The sequence below is a fragment of the Myotis myotis genome, unplaced genomic scaffold (assembly GCF_014108235.1).
Source record: "Myotis myotis isolate mMyoMyo1 unplaced genomic scaffold, mMyoMyo1.p scaffold_m19_p_8, whole genome shotgun sequence".
In the NCBI taxonomy this organism is placed as follows: Eukaryota; Metazoa; Chordata; class Mammalia; order Chiroptera; family Vespertilionidae; genus Myotis; species Myotis myotis.
In genome coordinates, this window is record NW_023416390.1 from 21,527,734 (window position 1) to 21,545,400 (window position 17,667).

Consider the following 17,667-nt stretch of genomic DNA (forward strand, 5'->3'; position numbering starts at 1 on the left):
ATTCAGCTTTGGGCTCAAATTCCCCTGCTCTGAGAGGTATTCCCTGACCATGGTCATTAAAATAGCCCCATTCCCCTCCCTTCAGCTCTCATTTCTGCAGCACTCTATCCTCTTTCTTTCCTAGGACTAATCACGATCTGAAATTGTCTTGTCTGTGTATTTTCTGTATAATGTCCATCCTTCTCAGTAGAGTATCACCTCACTAGGGGCAATGGATTTTGTCCCATTCAACTAGATATCTCTAGTGTTTGGAGCATAGCAGACTGCCTGAAATTTGCCAAATGAATGACTGACTCAGTCCTTGCCCTGCTTCCTGCCTGGGCTGTTGTGCACTCCAATGAGACCACGTAGTTGAGTGCCCTCGATAAAGTTTTTAAAGCACACCCAGTAAAAAGTGACTGTTATCAAGAGTGTATGTGACCTCCCTGGGCAGGTGGCAGGGACCTCAGCTTCCTGTAGATTCATCCAAACACTGAAGCGATCCTGCTTCTAGGACCAAGAATGGCACTGCCTCCTCATACAATCCGCCTTCTTATACCCAAACCAATGTGTCCCCCACCGATGCCCCCCGCTGCTCTCCAGTACCAGCCTCAGGAGCCAACTGCCCTGCCCACCTATGGGCACATACACAGCTGCTCATGGGCTCACCCATGTCCCTGATCTCAGACCCCTCCAGACTGGCCCCTGAACATGCATATTTAGTACACCCTCACAGAGGCATGCTGTTCCATCCCCCGTGGGTCGATGAGGCTAGTCCCCACACATAGTGAGCACACACATGTGCACTGGGCTGTGACCCACCTTCTCTGGGACGGCTGGCCAATGGGTACAATCTTATCCTCATAGAACCGCTTCATTGCAAACCGGTCCAGTGCCTGGTCGGCGCTGGGAGAAAAGACAGGTGGTGAGAGGAGCCAACATCCAAGTGCAAGAGCCCCTCCGGCCCCCTCCCCGCTCCCCAGACCTGCAGAGTCCTGCAGCCACCCTGTGCTGAGGTGCTTTCAGGAAAAGAGCACCCTGGCAGCTCACGATCCTGTGTGCTGTGCAGGGGCTTTGGAGCTAGACAGCTGGGAGCCCATCACTAGCCCACCACTTCAGCACTATCCTTAGGACAGGTTATTTAATCTTCCTGAAACTGATTCTTTTTTATTTCATGTCAAATGAGAGGGATAGTTGCCTTCCTCAAAGTTTGTTATGGCGATCAAATGGGCTAAAATCTCTAAAGAGCTTGGCCCCTGTAGGCACATAGTAAGTGCACAGCGAGTACGCACCAGTAAGCAAAGAATAGGCTAAGACGGATTTCTTAAAGCTGTAAAATTGCCATCCTACAGGCAAGCCCTCCACAGAACCCTCTACCCATCCTCAGAGCACTCAGAGAGATCATTTTAAAATGTAGTGACCGATCACCTAGCTTGCCCCTTCTTGACTCTCCCAACGACTTCCCATCACTCTTAGAAAAAACCCAAAGTTCTTATCGAGTCCTACAAGGCTTGCCCCCGTCCAGCTTCACTTCCTGCTCCTCATGCCCTCACTCACTCAGCTCAAAACATGCCAGCCCCTTGCATGGCATTCCCGCCACAGGCCTTGTCCCTTCCTCCTCTTTCTGCCTGGGAAGTTCCCTCCCAGACTTTATGTGACTCAGCCGGTCCCGCTCTCCTCCACCTAATTCGGGTCTCTACTCAACTATCGCCTTCTCCAGAGGCCTCCTCTGACCCCTGTCATGCTCTGGTCTCCATTCTTTCACAGATCTTATCACCTGCTATTATGGATACACTTGCTTATATACTTAGAGTCCGTGGGACAGTGGCCTGGCTCTGCCCACTGCTGTATCCCAGCACCTAGAACAGTGTGTGGCTGTTCAGTAACTACTGTCGAGAGAATAAACCAATGAGTGGATGGATCCCTCTGCCTCTCTGCAAAATGGAATCAAAACAAGCACTGCTGGTTTACTAGTCTTGCCCCAAACCCCTAAGTGGGAACAGGCCCTGCTGGCCAGGGACAGGGGGATGGATGAGATAACTCCCAGACGGTTCTGCTGGACCCAGATCTGATCCAGTATTTCCTTCGGACACCCTCCCTGCTCACCCAGGAAAACAGAAGGCAGTTTGGCAAGAAAAAGTGGCCCCAAGAATCTGGCTGGATGGGGTAATCACAGATGGGCCCATTTCCCAAGGCTAGACAATGGGAGAATGGACTCTCCTCTCTCCTGCCCTCCACACACAGGCTCCTGGGGTGTGACAGGCACCTTCCTTCCTCATCCTAAGAACCTCTGACGCCCTCTGTCTTTATCCTCCCGCCCCAAGGAAGGGAGAAATCGTGGTGGGTCAATATGCAGAGAACAGGAGGCTCGGGGGCCCTCTTACCTGGCCGAAATGTTGCTGTAGTGCATGTAAGCAGCGATGACCACTCCTATCCTGCCTCGGTTTCCCTGAAAGAGCCCCCAAACACAAAAGCCTTTATTTCTAAGGCCGGCCTACTGCTCCAGTGCCCATCCAGAGCCTTGGAGGGAAGGGGGCAGGGGCTGGAGAGAAGGGTGTGGCTCTAAGGGAGACCAGGAGGAGGAAGAGGATATGTGGGAGGGACGAGGGTGGGCAACTGAGTCTCAAAGAGAAGAAACACAGATAATCACCCACTACACTTGAGGGCCCCACACTTCCTGTGGGGGCCCCGGGGCAGGATCTACCATCCCTAGAAAGGAGAATACACAGACTTCCACACTCACACAATCCAATGATACAGGCCAGGAGATACCCTCATCCAAGGATACATTCACACATGGGCATGCACACGCACACACAAACACACACACACTCACACACCCTGCAGCCGACTCTGACCTTGTTGTGTAGAACGACGACATTGTGGGGGTCTGCGTTGAGCCAAGTGTCCATAGCCTTGCAGACACTGCAGATCTTCTCCAGGGCTGGGGTGTGGAGGTCAGGCCAGCCAAATTCCAGTACCTGCGGCCCAAGCCAGGAGTGATATGTGGCAGAAGCCCAGACGGTCAGCCAGGGCAGTGGGGGCAGCACACACTCCACATGCTAGTACCAGGCAGTGGCCACCAGCAGCTGGGCCTTGGTTCCTGCCCTGCCCATCAGCCCAGCTGGGAGGTGGGGGTGTGGAGGGATAGGACAATGGCCAGGACCAGGGACCCTGTGCCTGAATCTCAGCTCTGACACTGGCTTGCTGTGGGGCCCCAGCCAGTCACGGCCCTTCTCCTAGCCTCAACTTCTCATGTGTGAGTAAAACAAAGGCAAGGTCCCTTCCACATGACTCTGACCTCAAAATGTGATGGTGCCCCCAGCACTGCCCCCAAGCTTAGCTCCCACAGACAACCCCAAGGCCTGGCTCAGGGCGAGGGCAGAGCAAAGGGTTCCTGGCTGTTCGTGGCTCTTTTCCAGGCCCTGGCCACACACACCATTGATTTTTCAGGCCAGCCCAGAGAAGCTGAAGGAGACAGAGGGCAGATCTGAACCCCAGTCTCCAGCTCCTCAAAACTTTTCTAAACTCACAGAACTTTACAGTAAAAGAGAACTTCTGCTTGGAAGGGCCCAGAGAATATACCTAACCCAGCCCGTCTACTCTCAGAGGTGCAAACTGAAGCCCAGAGAAGTGTGTCACCTTCCCAGGGTCACACAGCAACAGGCACCAGAATCCAGGAGCCGGGAGCAGGCACCACGCAGAGCCCGGCCCACGGCCCACAGGGTAAGCAAGTGAGAGCTGGCAGTGGGAAGGTCCACGTCGGCCATTCCTAGCCAGTCTAAAGCCAAGATACCTTTCAAAGAAGCTAACAATCTCACAGCTCCAGCCTCACCCAGAGATCCTAAGGGCTCCCCAGGGAGGCAGAGCTGGGTAGAAATCACTGCATCGAGCTTTGCTTTCTGTAGTTCGTATTAAGGAAACAATGAATAGATTCTTTCCCATTATCCAAGGAGAAGATGGCACTGTAATAGGCTTTGCAATCTGTCACAGCACTTTCCCTAAGACTCTGACGCCTCTGAGGGGCGAGGGGGACTGTCTGTTATCTCCCCTCCCAGGCGGGTAGACGCTCCCACCCTACTCAGCATGGGCTCACCTTGGCGTGGAGCTTCGTGATGTCAGGTCTCCGCTCAGAGAGGTTGAAAAGCTAGAAGGAAGAAAAGGAAGAAATGGTGGAGGGGTTCACATGCTGCTCTCGCCCCTGCTGGAGATCCCACCCACACATGAGCTGGGATCAACAGGAACCCAACTATAGGTTCTCAGGAATTGGGGGGGGGGGGGGGGGCGGCGGGGAAGAGAAGTACAGACTCTCAGCCACTCCCCTCTGTGAGCGGACGTCCAGAACTAAAGATGAGAAGGGGATGGAACCGGTCTCGGGTCCCATGTTCAGCATTGGCCTTCTCTAGTTTCCATTACACAGGTGGACTTTAGAAACTCACCCCATGAAGATGCAATGGCTCTGCGGTCAGACACCCCCCATCAGAGGATACAAACTGTCCTGGGTGAGCCTTCTCAGACCCTTGACATCCTCTCCCAGAAGACATTCTCCAGCACCTAACCACAGCCCATGAGAATCCTCCAATCTCTGGAATTCCTGTCTCCACCTCTACCTCACTGCCTAGGAAACTCAAAGACCACTGTGTTGCCTCCTGGGGAGAAAAGACGACCCTACAGTCTGGTATAGGCAGGATGGGGGGAGGGTGGCATAGCACAGAGTCCCATGAAATCCTGGACTCCCAAAGTGAAGAAGGACCGTAGATGGCTTCTAGTCCACTCTTGAGCCCCATAATGGAACACGTTTATTATGTGAACAACAGCTACCACTTGAGTATCCACAGCCTGCCATACCCATGCTAAGAACTTTATATCTACCAGTTGGCTTCATTCTTTCAACCACCATAAGACATGGGTAGTATTATTAGACTCACTTTATAGATGGGGAACTTAAGGCTTAGTGAGAGGCTAAGTGGCCGAGATCAGCTACTTAATAAGAGCAGAGCCTGCATTCGAACCCAGGACTTCCTGATGTTTCAAACCAAGCTCTTAACAATGTCTGACACAGCTGATGGATGGGTGTCTGTAGTGGGTTGAATGGTGTCCCACAAAAATTCACATCCCCCTGAACTTCAGAATGTGACCTTATTTGGAAATAGGGCCTTTGCTGATGTAAGTAGTTAAGGATCTGGAGATGAGATCATCCCGAATTTAGGGTGGACCCTAATCCAATGGCTGGTGTCCTTATAAGAGGAGGAAAGGACACACAGAGTCACAGGAAAGAAGGAAGGTCCTGTGACGACGGAGGCAGAGATTGAAGTGATGAGGCTACAAGCCGGGGGCCACCACGGATGCCGGAGCAACCAGCAGCCAGGAAGAGGCAAGACAGGGTGCTCCCCTACACAATTCAGAGGAACATGGCCCTGCCAATACCTCAATTTGGACTTGTAGCCCCCAGATCTGTGAAAAGTTAAATTCTGTTGTTTTAAGCCACCGAGTTTGTGGTAATTTGTTACAGCAGCCCCAGGGACCTAATACAGCCTCCTATAGCCACCTCTGCTCACACAGCCAAGGGCAGCCCCTGAAGGTTGCACAGTCTGGTCTATTGGTCCAGTCGTGTGTACCTCCCAGTAAAGTGGCCTACATTTGTTAGGTGACTCTTCTGGGCCAGGTACAGTCCCCATGTCAGCAACACAAGGTCCCTTACGACGCCTCTGCCACAACTCTGCCTTAAGACTTCTCAGAGGTGCCAGCGAGGTGCCAGCAAGGTGCCAGCTCCACCACTTCCTGATACTGTGAACTTAAGCAAATACCCCATCTCTCTGAGCTCTAACAAAACCTGCTTTCTAGGCTGTCCTGAAGGTTAAATATGCGGAAAGCAGTTGGAACAAGGCCTGGCTTATAGTACGCGCTCCATAACATGAGCTCTTATTGTTATTCTCTCCTCCTGGTCAACACACACACATGCACGTGCATGCATGCACTCTACACATACACATGCACGCACACACAGCAGTGAGGGGCAAGCAGAAAGGGCAGAGGGGCGCTGGCAAAGGGGCAAGAGGCCCATCCTCACCAGGTAGTTGCCCCCATGCTTGGACTTGAGCATCTGGGCCACCTCACGGAGGTTGCTCCGGAAATTCTCCTCGTTGGCTGTGCTGGGGAAGGAGACGGCGATGATCCTCTCTGTGACGTACACCAGGTCCAGCTCACAGCTGTCCTCCATGGTCTGGCTCACACTCATGTTTCTGGGAAGACTAGCAGAGAGAGGGTTGTAGATCAGAATCTAGTTCCCCAGGGCAAAGACCAGATGTCTGCACCCCCAACACACTGTGCATGGCCCCCACATCCAACCCAGGGGGTTTGGCTGCTCCCAGACCCAGAGCCAAGGTCAGAGGCTTCCCCTGGCAAGGCCAGTGCAGCCAGCAAGGCCAGCTTGGGGTGCCGGAGAGAAAGAGCTGGGCAGGGGCTGGCAAGGATCTCAGGCTGTGTCAGAACCAAATGGTGATGACACCAATCCCAGGTGCCCATCAATTCTTTCAGCACTGCCTTCACCCAGATCCTAGCGGTCAGAGCCAGGGCCAGAGCTGGCCAGGAACCCAGGAGCCCAGCTCTGCCCCCTGACACACTGCAGCCTGGTCTGGCGGAGTGTCTCCAAAGTTCCTGGGACAGCTGTGGAAGGGGAAAGAGAGGCTGAGTGAGTGCTCCCCAGCTCCCTGGCTGAGTCTTCTGCTGCCCTCCTTGGCTTCGGAGCTGTGGAGTGGGCGGGAGGCCTCTCGGGGGAAGGGGCAGCTCAGGTGACACGCTCACCTGGGCTCCAGGTGAGCCAGACCACAGCACACATTCCAGCCCTCCCCGGAGGCAGGCCACCTCCTGCCCTTTGTTCCCTGGCTCGATCCCCACCTCTGGCAGCTCCCACACTCAGGCGCTGTGTGGCAGTGGCCTCCCTGATTGCTAAGGGCCCAGGAAGCAGAGGGTGCAGAGCCCCCGACATCCCAGCACCATCTGAGCTCCGTGGAAAGTAGAGAGCCACCTGAACTGGGCACTGGATGAGGGGAGGTAGAGGCTCACATTTTGACACCTCACCCAGCTTCTCTTCCAGAGGGAGGGTCCAAGGGCCCACTGGGGTGCTGATGGGAAGTGGGGGATGGATCTTGAGATGCTGGAATTACCTTCTGAAGCCCTGTAGCTTCTGGGGGCACCACACACGCTCCCCACCCCGACACCTTCTTACCCATCAGCAGTCTCCTAGTGTCTGGCTTCCACTCTCTGTCCGAGGTGGACAACACTCACATTTCATTTTGATAACCTGTCACTACAGCGGGGTAAAGTTGAGACTGGAGGGCAGCAGGAGGAATACCACCAGGGTATTTCAAAGTGATGGGGTAGCACTGGGGAGGATCCCCAAGAAGTAGGGCAGAATCCCGTCTCCACCAGGTTAACTCTGAGCCCAACTCTGTAGATGGGGTCTGGAGATGGGGGAGCCGGGGTGATGTGAGGCTTCTCCATGGTGGCAATGACAGGGACCAAGTGTTGGAAGGGCCAGTGGCTGCAGTAAGGTCCAGTGTGATTTGAGCTCCGAGCCCCGGCCATCCCTCATCCTCAAGATGAGCTTCTTTGAGGCGGGCTCCTACCTCAGGTCACTGCCTGCGCCAGGCAAAAACAGCGCCACCGCCTGACCTCCTCAGCACCGCACTCCACACCCGCCCACCCAAGGTGCTTCTCAGCTGTGGGGAGAGAAGGGGATCTTCTAAAGAGCAGATCGGGACAAAGGGCAGCGGGTGGCTGGACCACAACCTGCTAAGGGTTTCAGTCACACACCAGGTCCCCTCTCCCTGGGACCCCATCTTCCTGGGGCCAGATTCTCACTCATCTCTGGAGCCTCAGGGCTGAAGGTGAGACAGAGAGAAGCTGGGCGCAGGGAAAAGAGGCTGTGTCCGCGAGCCACCAAGGCCCCTGTGCGACCTCTAACAAGCCACCTCTGAAACTGTTTCTTCATCTGCCAAATGGGAATAAAACACTTACCTTGCAGGGCTGTTGCAAGGACTAGATGAATCATACAGGTACGTAAAGAATTCGGCTCAAGGCTGGCTTCCAGCTAGAACCCAGAGCATGACCCTTTCCAAGCGGCATCCACCCACACCCTCCAGGGAGGGTGCCACGGCTGCCCAGGCTTCCTACCACTGGCTTTATGACTTCGGTCTCGGAGACCCAAAGGCATGACTTGCCAGGAACTCCCACAGTGACCTCACTGCCAGGACCCCCACCCTGTGCCCCCCACAGGCCAGGCATACCTGACGGGCTGGGGAGGGGGCTGGACACTCGGGGTGACTCTGATGGAGCCCTGGAAAAGAGAAAAGAGAAGCAGCATTGTGGAGGAGGCAGGCTGAGAGCTGTCCACCGGCGCAGGCAGGGTCACGGGCAAACGCAGATCCACTTCTCCTTTCTCTGCCAACATTCCAGCCCAGGCACCCTGACACCACAGCAACAAAGCAACCCAGAGCCAAGAGCAGGCTATGCCAATTCCACGTGAGTGTGCTTGCGAGCCTGTGAGCCCCCGGCGAGGAAGGAATCCCAATGTTGAGAAACGTGCCACGCCTGGGCTGGTGCCATCTGTACTGAGCACACACTCAATAAAACAGTTACTGACTTTGGAAACTCATCTCATCTCGATTCACTGGCCATCGTAATAGGAACCCCGAGGGGAGGATACAGACTGCAAGCACGAGAGAAGGAAAGGTGGGCGATGGCACCCTCTCTCCAGCTCTAAACCTTCCTCCTCCGACCATCGCCATGCCACACTCCTCTTCTTTAAAGCAGCAACACAACACGAGTCATTCCATCAGAGGTTTAGAAACAGAGCGGCCAGCACAACGTGCACCTACGGAGAGCAGCTCAGGCAGCAAATCGTGCCCCCGAGGACCCACCGCCCATCGTATGCTACCCCTTCACCCCCTCCCATTTCCAGGGCTGTCAACTTATACAAAACCAGGCGAAGGGACCCAAGTTGGTGTCCAAAACATGCCAGGGCACCAACGACACAGTGAGGAAGCCCAGGCTGTCCCTCAGCACCCCGCTGGGCAGCCTTCCTACTTAACGCTCTGAGCCTCTGGAATGTCACATGTAAAGTGGGAGTATAGGTTGTCCGAAAATGAAAAGGAATTACACATATAACAGTGACATATCTGTGGTCACTGTTATTACATCAAGTACAATTATAAGGGCAATGAGGGATACAATCAAACCTTCACCTCCAAATCAAACCCCTGATTCACTTCTACCACCAACCGCCCATCCTTTCAGCCACCTCACACGATGCAGAATCGGATACCCAGCACCCAGAATCCCAGGCCCAGCCAAGCCCTCTGAGCGTATTGGCACTGTCCAAGCATTCATGGGCCTCCCAGGAGCCAGCCTTTCCCAACCACCAAGTTGCAACCACTTCTTGGAGGAGACAGGACCACAATCTGCCAATGAGTGGGGAAACTGAGGCAACAGTGACTTACCCCCAAGTCCTGGCGACTGGCAGGATTCGCCCTCAAACTTCAGGCTTGACCCCGTTCAGCGCTCTCCAGGCCCCACAGAGCCTCCGAGGCGGGACGGGGTGGGCCTGGAGGCCCAGCTCCCAGCTGAGAGGACTGGGCAGCCCCGCTAAGAGGACTCCCCATCCATCGGCAGGGAGCAAGCTGCACCCCGAGTCCCCTCTGCCTGGGCTCCCACCCAGCCGAGAGCAGCTCGGCCTTGGCGGGCAGCAGGAGGAAACGCCAAGTGGGGCTGTCTGTCAGGGCAGAAAGCTTCTGTCTCCGCAGCTCTCCTGGCCCTGAGGACTTGGGCTTGCATGAGTCAGGCATTTGGGGGGGGGGGGGGGCAGTGAGGAGGGTTGTGTTTGGTTTTCAAGGCCCAAACCAGGCTGTTCCAAAACTACCCACCCAGCGGAACGCAGAAACCCAACACTTCATCTCTCTCCACTGCGCTGGGCCCTGACGAGGAGTCGCTGAGCCTCCCCAGGCGTGGGCCCTGCTCCAGGCCCAGGGCCACCCCGCTATAAATAGCCCCTCGGGTTTCATCTGTTACGGATCCACAGCCACGTTTGGAGGAGGCCACCACAGCTGCTTCAAACAACTGGAAGCCACAACTGGAGCCAAGGCTTGAGGTGTGGCCAGGACCACAGGTCCAGGCACAGGGAGCACAGGGAGACAAGGGGATACTGAGACGGGCCTGGCAGGTGGCTGGGGGGCTGAGGGGGCCTGGAGCTTCCACGGCACAAGGGTGAGAAGGATGAGCAGGGCAGGAGAACTGGCTCCCGTTCCCCCACCCCACCCCCCCCTTCCCAACGTTACAACACTCCACATTCCTTAGCCTCCCCACCCCAAAAAAAGCCAGGGAGGATAAATAAAAACTTGGCCCCAACCGAGTCTGGCCATGCCGCTTCCAGAGGTGATAAGGCAAAGTCCAAGCCTGCTCTCTCCAGCAGGCCGGCCAGGGAACGGGGGGCGGGGGCGAAGCTGCCCTGGACAGTGACCCCACCAGAGGATGGGGACGAACAGCTGGATGGTCATCCGCTGATGAATCACTGGGCTGCCCTCTAACTGATGGGGCTTCCTGTTTTCTGCAAAGTTTGGGGGCATGTGACACTCGCTGGCAGAAAGCAGACGTGCACGGGTGACACGTCCGAGTGTCGGTGGACACAGAGCCACAGGGAGAACCAGAGAACCACGAATGGGCGGGGGGTGGGGGAGCAGGGGCGGGCTGTGAGCAAACACAACCTAACGCTCAAGAAAACACAGGTGACCTCACACACACGGCTGGAAACGGGCGTTCTCCAGCGTGCCTCAGCATGCAGGCCCTTTTCAAGAGGGCTGGGGGACGGGGGAGAGATGTGGTCATCTCTGCCACCCAGCTCCGTGCTCACTCCCTTTTTCAGTAAACTTTCACTGAGTGCTGCAGGCTGTGTGCCTGGCAATGTTCTAGGCACCAGGGGCCCAGGGAAGGAGGAGCCCTGACCTCAGAGAGCTTCTATTCTATGAAGAAAGGTACTCATCACCGGAGCCCTGGCGGCGGCAGCCCCTCGGTCTCACTGAGTCATCTGTAAAATGGGTCCAGCACAGTTTCATGTGATTCTACATCATTGACCTGTTCCACTTAGAGCCCTTAGGGACAACTATCAGATGGCTCTACAAAGAGTACTACAAAGATTTTATTTTGAAAAGAAAATTAAGCTCTCTGTCTGCCTGTCATCCCATTCTTTTCCTCACTGAGGCTCTCAAAGCTCTCTCTCTCCACAGGGCTTCGAACTTCCTCCCAGCCCCTACCAGGACATAGATCAATAATAGGACTTTTGATCCAATTCCCTGTGCACCAAGCAGAACTCTCCCCTATTGTTGTCACCAAAATAGTCTGTCCTTTGTTGAAAGGACACCACTAACGGAAATTCCACAGCGTCACCAAAACAGGGTCCTACTTTTCTTACTACCGGTAAGTTCTTCCTGATGTCTAACCCTCACCCTTCCTACCACAGGTCCAGCCAACTCTTGGCTGGACTTGGTCCTCGCTGCTGATCACCGCTGAGCCGTTCCCGAGCGCTCAAAGACTCTGACCCTATGCTCTGTTATCAACCTTCTCCCCGCCATACAGCAAGGAGCAGGAACCCTGGGACCTGGGTGGGGTTGGTTAGAGCAACCACTGTGTGGGAAGAGTCCTGCCTTCCTTTGAGGTCCACAGACCAAACACAACAGCCCTGGACCAAAAGAAAAGCTGTTTCCTGAGCCCCAGTCCCCAGGGGGCACAGTTGGGAGGAGGGTGTGTAAGCAATATCAGGGGCCATGTCAGGCAGCCAGAAATTGGTGACCAGCCTACGTCAGGAGCCCATCCCCATTCCTAGGTCTCCTCTGAGAGCAATGGCCGCCCCTCCCCCGACACCAGCCCCTCCAGCCACACCCCTTCCTCTCTCCTTCCTGCCCACCAGCCTGGATTTTTCCAAAACAAAGTGCGACACAGCACACCATCCACGAACTCCACTGCACACCAGCAGTCAGAGGAAAACAGCCATTCCTGCCCTGAATCCTGGGCCACAGGCCAGAGACAGGAAAACAGCTCAAAAAAACAGGCGTATTGTCCCAGCGGCAGGCCGAGGACTTCAGCCATGTCACCTGGAAAGCGGGTCCCTTCACCTGCGGCAGACTGCAGGGAGCCCACCGCTGGGCAGGGGACTGACTCAATCACCCTGAGGTCATCCAACCCACAACAGATGTCTGGGACCTTAAACTTGGGTTTCCTCTCCTTCTTTGCAGTACGCAGGCCATTCTGGAGCCTGCTTTGCCTTTCATGCACTCCTTAAACTAGACTAACAACCAAAACACCGCTGGTCTCTCCTCCCACATCCAGACAGGACACCACCCTTACCCACCCCTGACACACACATTCATCCCAGAACAACACAACTTTCTCCTAAATAAAACCTCCAGTCCCAATTAAACAGCCACCTCTTTCTTCCCCAGGACTAAAGTCATACACACCCACGTGTCAAAAAGTTCTTCCTGATGTCTAACTTCACTCTCTCCTACTGCAGCCTTACCTTCCAGGGTCCGTCAGACCCAGGCTGGGGTGTGGGAGCGGCAGCTCTAGGACTTGACTTACAAGAGTTTGTAGACCATTGGCTAAACGTCTTGGTTCACACACCATCACCCTGTCCCCCCGACCAAGGTTGGGAGTCCTGGCAACACCAGATCCAAGCAATGGTCCCGGGAAGAAATGGAGAAGAATTGAGGCATCGAGCCCCTCCAAGCCTCTGTTTGCTTATCTACAAAATGGGGTCACAGCATCTGCCATAGGGGCTGTCATGGGGATCAAAAAATACCCAGCCCAGCTCCTGGCCCTCAGTCAAAATAGCAGTCATAAGACAGCCACCATTTATTGAGCACGTATCATGTGCTTTGCGTGCATTACGCTAGTTAATCCTCAATAGCAGGTACACAAAAAATGAATTTCTCCCCTGCACTCCCGCCCCAGAAACATCACAAACTCGGACAAGGGCCCCTCTCCAGCATGTGTACCTATGCTCACAGGACCCCTCCTACCTTGAGCAGAGCCTTCCCCACTAATTTGAGAGGCATGCTCCCGCTCTTCAGGAGGACGAGGACGCCTCCCCTCGCTGTGCAGGCTGCCCCTGGCAATGAGGCAGTGGCGGTGGGCTCACCGCAGAAGTGCTGCCGCCTGCAGAAGCTGCCTCCTGCTGCCCCAGCACCTCCCTCTGGGCCCTCCCCACCATGGGTCAGGCAGCTGTCAGATGATAGGGCCTCATGCCATCAACAGCTCCCCCTGTGCCAACCGCCAAAACCACTCCCTGTTCCTCTGCAGATCAAGGCGGGCAAGGATGGAGAGGCCAGCACAGGGGCAAATTGTCAGAGAAAGGAAGGAAGAAAAAGGTCCAACTCGGTCGGGCGTCGGCTCCTGGGGTGTGAGGACAAGAGCCCCCGCTACCCTCCTCTGGGTCCTTCCACTTAAGAAATGTGCTCACTGACTTCCAGCAAAAATGCATGGCAGTATAGCATCATGGACCAGTCGGCCCACCTTCCAGGTTCTTCCTGAATCAATGGCATTTGAGCCACACAAAGGATTCTGCATTTTTTCTCTCCAAAGAAGCAGAGCAATTCCCCAAGATCTGATGACCCTCTAAGGCAGCAGTTCTCAAACCTGTGGGTCGCGACCCCTTTGGGGGTCGAACGACCCTTTCTCGGGGGTCGCCTAAGACCATCAGAAAACACATATATACTTACATATTGTTTTGTGATTAATCACTATGCTTTAATTATGTTCAATTTGTAACAATGAAAATACATCCTGCATATCAGATATTTACATTACGATTCATAACAGTAGCAAAATTACAGTTATGAAGTAGCAACGAAAATAATTTCATGGTTGGGGGTCAACACAACATGAGGAACTGTATTAAAGGGTCACGGAATTAGGAAGGTTGAGAACTACTGCTCTAAGGACTCAAGAGTCCCTCTTCATCTCTGCCCTTGGTTCCCTACAGTGTTGACTATTCTACTTGCCCTCACCTTGGTGACTGCTCACCCACCACCCAACCAGGCCTCACAAAGCCCACCCTCCTCCCCACTCCCACCCTGACAAAGTGATGGGCAAAAGTGCTCTGGACCCAGCTGAGCTGGAGGCCAAGGCCAAGACTGAGGCCCAGTGTATAAGTAGATGGGGTCTGCTCACCCAGCCCCTCCTCCCTTGCTCAGCAACCAAGCTGGGCAACCCTGCCTGCCCTCTGGAGAGGAGGAAGGGACGCCCCACCAAACAAGAGAGGTGTGAGATATCACCCAGCCATCCCCAGCCCCTCTGAGCACCAGGAGCCCAGCCACATGCTTCTCTACCCGTCCCCCCCATACTTACGTCTTCCTCAAGGCTTTTCCGAGTGTTCCCACCCCGGAAGGTTCCTTCTCCCTGGAGAGAGAGGGACAAGACAGTAAGAAAGGGGAATCAAAGAAAGTAATCAAAAAGCACTAGGTCTTTTACCTGCTGGGTTTGGCAGGGGTGGGGGGTCAGAGGATTTGCAGAAGGGCCCGGGGTGGAGTGGGGTGGGGGTTAGGATTTAAACCCGAGTCTCCCGCTCCAAGCCATTCAACACCGGCCATTGCCCGAGACACCTCACAGCTGCTAACCTCAGTTCCCACTTCAGGGCCCACTGACTTTTTCCTCTTCCTCCTCCTTGCAGCCTTGAGATTGTCTGTCTCTCTGCTAAGTCAGAAAGATCTATTCGGAAAGATCTGCCTGGCTTTCCCAATTCCTACATATTTAATAAAGAAACCCACATTTAACCACTGGCCTCTCTCTCTCCGCTCCCACCCCTGCCTCTCCTGCCTCTCCTGCTCGGCCTGCCTAGTTCCCCAGGAATCCATTTCCAAATGCACCAGCCCCCAACGTCACCCATGGCCCCACCACTTCCCCCAACTTCCCCATATCTACTCCAGAAGGATATCCCCAAACACATCTGTTCACTTTCCCCAAATCCATCTTCCGCTTTCCTGTCTCCCAGGCGGCTCCCCGCCACCCCACCCCGGAGCCTGCTGTCACTCACCGTGTCCACTACATTCTTTGGTGCACTCTCCGTGTTGACAGGCTGTGGACAAAGGGGAAAGGCAGCGTGAGTCCTCAGGACAAACACCCCCAGATTGGCTCTCTCTCCAAGGCCGATGGCCATGGGGACAGAATGCCTCCAGAGGCAGGACATGACTCCAACCCAAGATGGAACCTGGCTGTCCCCACGTTGGGAGGCACAGTTTGGAAAATAAAAAACTTCCTATTGGTACTGCAAACATCCACCTGGACAAACATCAGCCAGGCCTCTGGCTCGGGCAGTCGCTGACGGTTCAAAAAGGAACAAGGAGAGAGTCACCGTCACTGTGCCAACGCGCCAGGCGTTTTCATCAATACCGTCTCCTCCACCACAAGCACCTGTGATGTAGGCACCATTATTACCTTTTTTTTTTAAATCCTCACCTGAGGATATTTTTTCCATTGCTTCTCAGAGAGAGTGGAAGGGAAGGAGGGCGGTAGAGAGAGAGAGAGAGAGAAACATCATGTGAGAGAGACACATTGACTGGTTACCTCCTGCACACAGCCTATCCGGGAATGGGGAGTAAACCTGCAACCCAAATATGTGCCCTTGACCCAGAATCAAGCCTGAGACCCTTCAGTGTGCAGGCCAACACTCCGACCACTGACCACACCAGCCAGAGCCCATTATTACTTTTGAGGCCCACTTTACAGATATGCAGAAGTTAAATGAGTGGCCCAAGTCATCAACTACTAATGGGGACAACAGGATTTGAATCCCACCTTGGGCTCTGCACTTCTTGCTCTTTGTGTGAAGTGGCAGCAGCCTGGGATGAGAGGCCTGTGGGTCCTAACTCTTCAAGGCCTCCCCTCTGCATTGGCCCTGCCCCTTCACAGACCTCAGTTTTCATGCCCAAAAGCTCTGCTCCACCCAGACCTGCCCCCTATATCCCTTTACTTGTTCTCACATCCAGGCCTTTCCTGGTGGAACTGCTTCCCCTCTTTTCCTAAAAGCTCTCCTCCTCCATGAAGCCCTCCCTGAATACCTCAGCAAGGAAGCCCTCCCTGAATACCTCAGCAAGGAGAACTCTCTCCCACCTTTCAACTCCAGTACGTCTCTCTGTCAGTGCCATTCATCTGGTCATTGACACATGAATAATCATATCATAGGAATATGTTTTGTTTTATTTGTGATTCTATCCCACCTGCCTCCAAAACATATTCAAAGCAGCATTTTTACCAACTCATATGCCATATCCCTCATGCCAGGGCCTCTGGTTATGGATAGCAGGCCATCAATAAACACCTGTGGACTGGTCCTGCCGCTCGCCCCAGGGCCACCCTTCCCCTGCCCAGACCAATAGAAGTGCTTCCTGCTAAAGGCAACCTGAAAAACAGGTTCCTAGGACTCCCCCAAAACAGGAGAGAAACTTCCCATTCCAAGGCCACCTCCTGACCAGTTTCTAGGGCTCCATTTCCAACTTAGCAAAGTGGTTCGGGGGCCCCTGAACCATACAGAAGGACGTGAGCATGACTGCCAAGGTCATGAAACAGGCCTCTGCCGAGATGAGTGTGGGCCCAGTTAGGACAGGCTGTCTCAGCCCGGGACCTGAGGGACAAGCTGTCTGTGTCTGAAGACAGAGGAATGGACAGAATGACCACTGAGAGGGTCTGGCGCCAGGGAGAACTGGCCGAGCGGACATGGAGGAAGAAGGCCGGCTAAGCTGAAGGCAGCCGTGCTCTTTCTGGAAATGGCCCAGACTTTACCCCTCCTGTCTGGAAAGAAGACGGGTGGCTGAGGCCAAAACTTCCTTCCAGGGGATGAAACCTCCTGAGCGTACTTCAGGGCCAAGGCAGCTTAGGATGGATGAGAGAGGACAGGGTCCAGGAATGGAGCAGGAGGCGGGGAGGCACATCAGGAAGCCCCTCTAGCCCTCAGGCCGACCCGCATGGAGTTTGAGGATGGCTCTGGAGGAGTAAAGATGACACATCCCATCCCGTCCCAGCCCAGCCTAATCCTCGCCCAGCCACCTCCCAGAGCCCCCGCTGCTGAGCCACAGGCCACTGGGCCGGGAGCAAATGAGCCCACTGGGAAATCCTGGCCCTCTGACCCCACTTGTCCCTTTGATCCAGGGCTCTGTGATGCTCCCGTGGAGACCGTGGGCTGGGCGGGAGCACCTCCTCTCTGGCCCCCTGCGGGGAGGAGGAACACACCTGGAGGGCAGATCACAGAGACCTTCTATATGCAGAGTCTGCAGAGCAGAGATCTGAACCCAGCTCTCCCCACTCCAAAGCCCTCACCCTTCACTCTGCTGAGCCAGCCTCTCCAGACAGACTGTTCAGAAAGGACAGCAATGGGGTGAGATGGAGAAGCTGCAGAGGAAGTGCCTGCCCCAGGATACTGCAGGCCCTCGAGAGCCCTCATCCAGCGTTGGGGGAAACCTCCCGGAGGCCACGACTCTCCTGAAGAGGAGAGTGTGAGCCAGGGCGCCTGGAACTTGAGTGTGACTCAGAAACACCTAGAGGGCTGTGGACACACAGGGGCTGCGCCCTCCCCAGAGGGTTGATCCAGCAGAATTCGGGTGGGGCCCGAGAATGTGCATTTCTAACAGGTTTCCAGGTCTGGGG

General features: G+C 54.8%; 1 protein-coding gene across 20 annotated transcripts in view; it reads right to left on the minus strand.

Moving 5' to 3' along the window:
- Window positions 1-17,667, minus strand: part of TNS1 (tensin 1) — a 222,503-nt gene that overhangs the window by 80,877 nt on the left and 123,959 nt on the right. For 17 of the 20 annotated variants that reach the window (XM_036319688.1, XM_036319699.1, XM_036319697.1 and 14 more), the window contains 8 exons: window positions 15,062-15,103; window positions 14,377-14,427; window positions 8,268-8,317; window positions 6,050-6,230; window positions 4,076-4,126; window positions 2,838-2,960; window positions 2,364-2,428; window positions 802-885 (listed from right to left, as the gene is read on the minus strand). In XM_036319688.1, coding sequence (XP_036175581.1) covers window positions 802-885; window positions 2,364-2,428; window positions 2,838-2,960; window positions 4,076-4,126; window positions 6,050-6,230; window positions 8,268-8,317; window positions 14,377-14,427; window positions 15,062-15,103 — 647 coding nt within the window. Of the gene's footprint in view, window positions 1-801; window positions 886-2,363; window positions 2,429-2,837; window positions 2,961-4,075; window positions 4,127-6,049; window positions 6,231-7,998; window positions 8,183-8,267; window positions 8,318-13,049; window positions 13,158-14,376; window positions 14,428-15,061; window positions 15,104-17,667 lie in introns of those variants that run through there. The other 3 variants (XM_036319703.1, XM_036319701.1, XM_036319704.1) reach the window with 3 other exon arrangements.